At 46.2% G+C, this 8,786-nt stretch overlaps 1 protein-coding gene across 2 annotated transcripts in view; it reads left to right on the top strand.

Moving 5' to 3' along the window:
* Positions 1–3: 3 nt before the first annotated feature.
* The window catches only part of RNF115 (ring finger protein 115), a 10,848-nt gene continuing 2,065 nt past the window's right edge, over positions 4–8,786 (top strand). The window contains exons 1-7 of one of the 2 annotated variants that reach the window (XM_031064844.1): positions 4–83; positions 2,026–2,084; positions 2,978–3,029; positions 4,191–4,396; positions 6,440–6,511; positions 6,594–6,666; positions 7,514–7,607. In XM_031064844.1, the coding sequence (XP_030920704.1) occupies positions 21–83; positions 2,026–2,084; positions 2,978–3,029; positions 4,191–4,396; positions 6,440–6,511; positions 6,594–6,666; positions 7,514–7,607 (619 nt within the window). In that variant the 5' untranslated portion in view covers positions 4–20. Of the gene's footprint in view, positions 102–2,025; positions 2,085–2,977; positions 3,030–4,190; positions 4,397–6,439; positions 6,512–6,593; positions 6,667–7,513; positions 7,608–8,786 lie in introns of both variants that reach the window. The other variant, XM_014311043.2, reaches the window with a different exon arrangement.

The raw sequence follows: 8,786 nt of genomic DNA, 5'->3' as shown, positions 1-8,786 counted from the left end.
GGGGGCGGCTGTGAGGGAAGATGGCGGAGGCGGCGGCGGCGGTGCAGCAGCACCGGTTCTTTTGCCACAGCTGCAAGGGCGAGGTCAGCCCCAAGCTGCCGGTGAGCCCCGGGAAGGGAGGGAGGGAGAGGGGGAGCCCCGAGCGGGGAGGGCCGGGGGGAAAGCCCCGAGCTGCCCGGGCGGGTGTAGGGACAGGGGTGATCCCCCAATGGCTCCCCGGGCCCCTGAGGGAGGGGTGACCTCCAGCCCCCGAGGTTGTTCCCACATGGAACAGGAGATCCCCCAAAATGTGGAAAGGGACCGGAGGAATGTCCCGTTCCTGATGGGAATGGATCATTCCATAACCCTCGTTCCATTCTCATGCTGCTCCCCTGAGCAGCGTCCGGCGGAGTGGGGATTGTCCATTACTGCTGAATGATCCCAGAGAAAATCCGGGGAATCATCCCAAGGAAAATGCGGGGAATTATCCCAGTTCCTGGGAAGAATCCTTGGAAATATCCCAGGGAAAATGCAGGGAATTATCCCAGTTCCAGGGAATAATCCCTGGAAATATTCCAGGGAAAATCCAGGAAACTATCCCAGTTCCTGGGAATAATCCTTGGAATTATCCCAAGGAAAATCCAGGGAATTATCCCAGGGAAAATCCAGGGAATTATCCCAGGGAAAATGCGGGGAATTATCCCAGTTCCAGGGAATAATCCTTGGAAATATCCCAGGGAAAATGCAGGGAATTATCCCAGTTCTAGGAAATATCCCAAGGAAAATCCAGGGAATTATCCCAAGGAAAATGCAGGGAATAATCCCTGGAAATATCCCAAGGAAAATGCAGGGAATTATCCCAGTTCTAGGGAAGAATCCTTGGAAATATCCCAGGGAAAATGCAGGGAAAATCCAGGAAACCATCCCAGTTCCAGGAAATATCCCAGGGAAAATTCAGGGAATAATCCCTGGAAATATCCCAAGGAAAATGCAGGGAATTATCCCAGAAAAATCCAGGGAATTATCCCAGGGAAAATCCAGGAAACCATCCCAGTTCCAGGAAATATCCCAGGGAAAATTCAGGGAATAATCCCTGGAAATATCCCAAGGAAAATCCGGGCAATCCGCAGGATCCCACCCACCATCTGTTCCCCTTTCCCTCTTCCCTCCCCGCAGAGTTCTTTCTCCCAAATGCCGTTTTTATCTCTCTCCAGCTCCTGGGGCGGCAAGCTGAGACTTTCCAGATGGACTCCAAGAGCAAAAATAGCGCAAAAATAAAAATATTCCAAAAATAAAAATATCCCAAAGCTCCCAGGGATGCAGCAGCGTCCCACCTGCTGCTGGTGATGGGAAAATTTGATCCAACCCCCTCCAAAAAAAAATTCTGATTCAAAACTCAGATTTAGATTTGGATTTGGGAGGAATTCCCATAAAATCCACGCTGAAAAATTTGGAATATTCCAATTAAAAAAAAATCTGGGATCCCACAAAATCCACAATGAAAAAATTTGGAATGTTGCAATTAAAAAATCTGGGATCCCACGAAATCCACGCTGAAAAAATTGGAATATTCCAATAAAAAAAAATCTGGGATCCCACAAAATCCACGCTGAAAAATTTGGAATATTCCAATAAAAATCTGAGATGCTCCCAGTTCCTGGGATGTGGAGAAGGAAAATCCATGAGAATCTTTTTTTTTGGGTTTTTTGGGGTTTTTTTTGGGGGGGTTTTTCTTGGGTTTTTTTGGGGTTTTTTTGGAGGTTTTTTGGGGTTTTTTTTGGGGGGGGGTTGGGGTTTTTTGGGGTTTTTTTGGGTTTTTTTTCTTCAATCTGGGATAAAACTCTGCGAATGGGAACAAGGAAAATTTTTCTTCTTGGGAGGAATTTTGCTCCTTGCCTCTCCAATTGTGTTCTCCTCTCTGCTGCCCAAATTCCAGGGGATTTTCTGATTGATTTTTTTTTTCAGCTTTTCTGCTGTTTTGAGCAGATTTTTCTTTGGAATTTCAAAGATTTGGGGGTTTAATTTCCACTCCTTTTGCCTCGCCAGGAATACACCTGCCCTCGCTGTGAGTCTGGCTTCATCGAGGAAGTCACTGATGATTCCAGGTACCAAAAAAATCCAGGAAAATTCAATTTATAGCAGGGAGACTCAGTGTAAAAAATGCCATTTTTTGCTCTTTTTTTGGATGTATTTTTCCCCTTTTTTATTTACAAAAATTTAAAAAAAAATTTTTTTTGTCTTCTTGATATTTTTTACACTTTTTGGTCTTTTTTTTTTTTCTCCTTTTTTGAATTTTTTCTTACCCTTTTTTAGTGTTTAGGAAGAAAAAAGCTTTTTTTTTTCCCCTCAAAGAAAATAAAAGTAAAATAAAAGTAAAATAAAGATAAGTAAAAGTAAAATGAAAGAAAATAAAAGTGAAATAAAAGTAAAATGAAAGATAAATAAAAGTAAAAAAGTAAAGCAAAATAAAAGTAAAATAAAAATAAAAGAAAAAGAAAATAAAAGTATTAGTATTTTAGCATTTAGGAAAAAAAAATCCATTTTTTTTTGTGGGGGTTTTTTTCTTTTTTGGTCATTTTTCCCCCCTTTTCGATTTTTTCTTTTTTTCTATTTAGGAAAAAAAATCTTCTCTTTATTTTTTGTGTTTGCCCTTTTACTTTTGAAACTTTTTTTTTTCCCTTTTTGATTTTTTCTTACCCCTTTATCATATTTAGGAAAAAAACCCAAACACCTTTTTACTATTTTCTACATTTGTCCTTTATTTTTACCTTTTTTTGTTCTTTTTTCTTCTTCTCCCCTTTTTGATTTTTTTTTTCTTAATTTTTTAATATTCTAAAATATTTTAATATTTTGAAAGTAAAAACCCTTTTATTATTTTTTTTTTAATTTTTTACTTATTTTTCTCTTTATTTTCACCCCTCCTGGGGATATTTCAGCAAACACAGTGGGGGGAAATTTTAGGAATAAACCCTTCCCTAACTTTTCTTCTTTTTCCCAGTTTTTTTGACAGCAATTCCCTGGATGACAGCCCCTCCTCTCAGTTCTCAGAGGTGAGTTTTCCTGCTTTTTTTCCCCCTCTTTTCCTGACAATTTCCAGGATTTGGAAGGATTTTTAGGAGACTGAAAATTGGCATTTTTGTGCACGAGAGGAAGAGGAGGATTGAGGGCAGATCCTGGGATTTGTCTGGGGATGCTCAGCCAGGCGAGGTCTCTCCTTGCTCCCACATTTTCCAGAATCTTTCCTTTTAAAAGTCCAAATTTGGAGGAAATTCACTCAATGCTGGGTCAGAAATGGGGTCACCAAATCATCAGAATTTCAATGTGGATCCTTCCTTCCGTGCTCCGGGCATCCCCCTCTTCATCTGGACGCATTTATCCAAAATATTCCTTGGATAGCAGTTGGTATCCCAGAAATTCCTGAGTTTCAGGGAGATCCTGATTTGTCAGAAATTCCTGAATTTCGGGGGGATCCATCCTGATATCCCAAAAATTCCTGAATTTCAGGAGATCCTGATATCCCAAAAATTGCTGAATTTCAGGAGATCCTGATATCCCAAAAATTTCTGAGTTTCAGAGAGATCGTGATATCCCAAAAATTGCAGAATTTCAGAGATCCTGATATCCCAAAAAATGCTGAATTTCAGGAGGATCCATCCTGATATCCCAAAAATTGCAGAATTTCAGAGAGATCCTGATATCCCAAAAATTGCTGAATTTCAGGGGGATCCATCCTGATATCCCAAAAATTTCTGAGTTTCAGAGAGATCCTGATATCCCAAAAATTGCAGAATTTCAGAGATCCTGATATCCCAAAAAATGCTGAATTTCAGGAGATCCTGATATCCCAGAAATTCCTGAATTTCAGGAGATCCTGATATCCCAAAAATTGCAGAATTTCAGGGGCATCCATCCTGATATCCCAAAAATTGCAGAATTTCAGAGAGATCCTGATATCCCAGAAATTGCAGAATTTCAGGGGGATCCATCCTGATATCCCAGAAATTCCTGAGTTTCAGAGACACCCTGATATCCCAAAAATTGCAGAATTTCAGGGGGATCCATCCTGATATCTCAGAAATTCCTGAATTTCAGGAGAGATCCTGATATCCCAGAAATTGCAGAATTTTCACCGTTACCATCAGACACCTGCCCCACCTCTAACATCCCGATCACATCCGCACCCCCCCAGCCTAAACCCCCGCTCTCCACAGCTTTGGGACCACCTGGACCACACGATGTTCTTCCCGGATTTCCGGCCCTTCCTGAGCAGCAGCTCCCTGGATGCAGAGCCCAGGGACGTGGAGAGGGGCGCCCCGGCCGAGCTTTGGGGTCCCAGCCGCCCCCCTCGGCTGCCCATGCCCCGCAGGTACCGGGCCCGGGGCAGCTCCCGCCCGGATCGCTCGCCGGCCATCGAGGGGTGAGTGCGCTCTGCTGGCGGCACCGTCAGAAACAGGGCTGGGGATGGTTCATTGACTGATCTAGAGTGTAAAAGACCAGCATGGAAAGGGATGAGTGAGCTGTGCAGGTTGGCACAATCTGCTCTACTAACTCTGATCTAGAGTGCAAAAAAACAGCGTGGAAAAGGGTGAGTGCGCTCTGCTGGCGGCACCGTCAGAAACAGGGCTGGGGATGGTTCATTGACTGATCTAGAGTGTAAAAGACCAGCATGGAAAGGGATGAGTGAGCTGTGCAGGTTGGCACAATCTGCTCTACTAACTCTGATCTAGAGTGCAAAAAAACAGCGTGGAAAAGGGTGAGTGCGCTCTGCTGGCGGCACCGTCAGAAACAGGGCTGGGGATGGTTCATTGACTGATCTAGAGTGTAAAAGACCAGCATGGAAAGGGATGAGTGAGCTGTGCAGGTTGGCACAATCTGCTCTACTAACTCTGATCTAGAGTGCAAAAAAACAGCGTGGAAAAGGGTGAGTGCGCTCTGCTGGCGGCACCGTCAGAAACAGGGCTGGGGATGGTTCATTGACTGATCTAGAGTGTAAAAGACCAGCATGGAAAGGGATGAGTGAGCTGTGCAGGTTGGCACAATCTGCTCTACTAACTCTGATCTAGAGTGCAAAAAAACAGCGTGGAAAAGGGTGAGTGCGCTCTGCTGGCGGCACCGTCAGAAACAGGGCTGGGGATGGTTCATTGACTGATCTAGAGTGTAAAAGACCAGCATGGAAAGGGATGAGTGAGCTGTGCAGGTTGGCACAATCTGCTCTACTAACTCTGATCTAGAGTGCAAAAAAACAGCGTGGAAAAGGGTGAGTGCGCTCTGCTGGCGGCACCGTCAGAAACAGGGCTGGGGATGGTTCATTGACTGATCTAGAGTGTAAAAGACCAGCATGGAAAGGGATGAGTGAGCTGTGCAGGTTGGCACAATCTGCTCTACTAACTCTGATCTAGAGTGCAAAAAAACAGCGTGGAAAAGGGTGAGTGCGCTCTGCTGGCGGCACCGTCAGAAACAGGGCTGGGGATGGTTCATTGACTGATCTAGAGTGTAAAAGACCAGCATGGAAAGGGATGAGTGAGCTGTGCAGGTTGGCACAATCTGCTCTACTAACTCTGATCTAGAGTGCAAAAAAACAGCGTGGAAAAGGGTGAGTGCGCTCTGCTGGCGGCACCGTCAGAAACAGGGCTGGGGATGGTTCATTGACTGATCTAGAGTGTAAAAGACCAGCATGGAAAGGGATGAGTGAGCTGTGCAGGTTGGCACAATCTGCTCTACTAACTCTGATCTAGAGTGCAAAAAAACAGCGTGGAAAAGGGTGAGTGCGCTCTGCTGGCGGCACCGTCAGAAACAGGGCTGGGGATGGTTCAATAATTGATCTAGAGTGCAATCGACTGATCTAGAGCGCAATTGACTGATCTAGAGTGCAAAAAGCCAACATGGAAAGGGATGAGTGAGCTGTGCTGGTTGGCACAATCTGCTCTACAAACTCTGATCTCAGAGTGCAAAAAACCAGCATGGGAAGGGTGAATGAGCTCTGCCGGGTGTCACCATCAGAAACAGGGCTGGGGATGGTTCATTGACTGATCTAGAGTGCAAAAAACCAGCGTGGAAAGGGGTGAGGGAGCTCTGCTGGGTGGCAAAATCAAGAATGGGAGTCATGATGGTTCACTGACTGATCTAGAGTGCAAAAAACCAGCGTGGAAAGGGGATTGCATTATCAACCAAAACAAATGCACCTTTATTGAATGACCACAGTAAACGTGTTAAAGGAACTGGGGGAAAGAGAGGGAGAAGGAGAAAGTGGGTGTAGCTACCAAATGTGGAGTGACAAAGGGTGTTGCCCAACACCTGCTGTCTCTCTCTATTTTGGAGCTTTATCCGGGGATTTTCACAGCCATGAGCCAGGCATCAGTAGAGCAGGAATTCCTGCTTTTCCTGCCTTTTTTTTTTTTCCCTTCCACCATTTATTTCCTCACTTAACTCACCCTTCCCCCTCTTTCTCCTTCTTCCTCAGGATAATCCAGCAGATCTTCGCCGGCTTTTTTGCCAACTCAGCCGTTCCTGGCTCCCAGCATCCCTTCTCCTGGTGAGTATGCCACCAGTAAATGCCCCAGTGAGCTTTGGGAATTTGGGAATTCTTGGCAATTCCTGGCCTGTCCCGTTGGCAGGAGCGGGATGCTGCACTCCAGCCCCGGCGATTACGCGTGGGGACAGAGCGGCCTCGACGCCATCGTCACCCAGGTGAGTGTCACTGTCACATCTTCTGCAAAAATCCCTTCCTTTGCCCAGCGTGGGGAAGCTGAGAAGCCTCAGAGAGAAACGAAAGCAATGTTGGTGTGATTTGCTTCTCCTGCGTTTCGCTGCTTTGGAATGTGCCCTGGAGATCCCCAGCAGGGATTTGAGAGCACAAACTCAGGGGATTTGGGATGGGGAAAAAAAACCATGGTGGGGATGGGAAAAAAACCATGGTGGGGATGGGAAAATCATTGTGGGGATGGGAAAAAAACCATCATGGGGATGGGAAAATCATTGTGGGGATGGGAAAAAAACCATGATGGGGATGGGAAAAAAAAAACATCATGGGGATGGGAAAAAAACCATGATGGGGATGGGAAAATCATCATGGGGATGGGAAAAAAAACCATGATGGGGATGGGAAAATCATTATGGGGATAGGAAAAAAAACCATGATGGGGATGGGAAAATCATTATGGGGATAGGAAAAAAAACCATGATGGGGATGGGAAAAAAAAATCATGGGGATGGGAAAATCATTATGGTCGTTGTTTGATTGGTTTCGTGTGAATTGTTTTAACTTAATGGCCGACGAAGAGAGAGTCACAAGATTTCATGATCATTCTTTGTAGCCTTCTGTCTGCATCCTTTCTCTATTCTTTAGCTTAGTGTAGCATTCTTTAATACAATATAATATCATAAAATAACGAATTAGAGCACGGGGTCAGACTCGCTCACCTCTCCCCTCGTTGGGGTTGCCTGCAAATCCAACAGGTGAGGGCCACCTGTGCCGGGGGGGCAGCTCCAGTGGCACATCCCTGCTCCTGAGCATGGGATTTCTCCCTCTGCACAGCTCCTGGGGCAGCTGGAGAACACAGGACCACCACCAGCAGACAAGGAGAAGATCTCCTCGCTCCCCACGGTGCCGGTGACGCAGGAACAAGTCGGTGCGTGCCTCCATCCCCACACATCCTGCTGTTTGACACCCTCAGCTCCCCAATTTCCACTTTGTGCCCCCTGGAGCTGGGCTGGAAGCTGTCAGCTCCCCAGCTTTGCTGCTGCTGCCGGCTCTGGGGTTCAGCTCTCCCAGGAATCTTGGAGCTCCAGCATTCTCCAGAGTGTTTGGGGACTCCTAGAATGTGCCATACTGACCCTTCCCCTCCCCATAATGATTTCCCCATCCCCATGATGATTTCCCCATCCCCATGATGATTTTCCCATCCCCATGATGGTTTTTATCCCCTCCCCATGATAATTTTGCCATCCCCATGATGTTTTTTTTTCCCCTCCTCATGATTGTTTTCCCCTCCCATCATGATTTTCCCATCCCCATCATGATTTTCCCAAATCCCCTGAGTTTGTGCTCTCAATCCCTACTTCCCTTTCAAGACACACCCTGCTCTGGAAATGCCATGGAAATCTGCCAGCAGGGACCTGGGGGGTGTCTCAGCACAATCCCGGTTTTGCAATTAAAAATCCCGTTAATTTTTCACCCCAGCAGGGACCTGGGGGCCGTCTCAGCACAATCCTGGCTTTGCAATAAAAAAATCCCATGAATTTTTCACCCCGAGGATCCCTCCCAGAGCCCTGCTCCTCCGTTATGGTTAAACCAGACATTTCTAGCCAGGATATTTTTATCCTGTGGTTTTCCACACCCTTCTGTCCTCCTCTTTTCTGGGAAGCCAAGCGCCGGCTGGAATTCCACATGGCTGAGCCCACAGAGCGGGCCAGAAATGAGGAAATTTTGGAATATCCAAGGATGCCTGGGGTCACCAAAGGAGCTCGGGAGTTCTTTGTTCTCTGGATGCTCCATCCTCCGAGGGTTTTGTGGGTGGATCCTGGCAGGAATTCCTTGATCCCTGGATTCTCCATCTCCAGAGGATTTTGGATGGATGGATGGATGGATGATGGATGGATGGATGGATGGATGATGGATGGATGGATGGATGGATGGATGGATGGGTGGATGGATGGATGGATGGATGGATGGATGGATGGATGGATGGATGATGGATGGATGGATGGATGGATGGATGGATGGATGGATGATGGATGGATGGATGGATGGATGGATGGATGGGTGGTGGATGGAATGGATGGATGGATGGATGGATGGATGGATGGAT

This window comes from Geospiza fortis, unplaced genomic scaffold, assembly GCF_000277835.1.
Source record: "Geospiza fortis unplaced genomic scaffold, GeoFor_1.0 scaffold375, whole genome shotgun sequence".
In the NCBI taxonomy this organism is placed as follows: domain Eukaryota; kingdom Metazoa; phylum Chordata; class Aves; order Passeriformes; family Thraupidae; genus Geospiza; species Geospiza fortis.
This window is presented reverse-complemented; position numbering and strand designations above follow the sequence as displayed.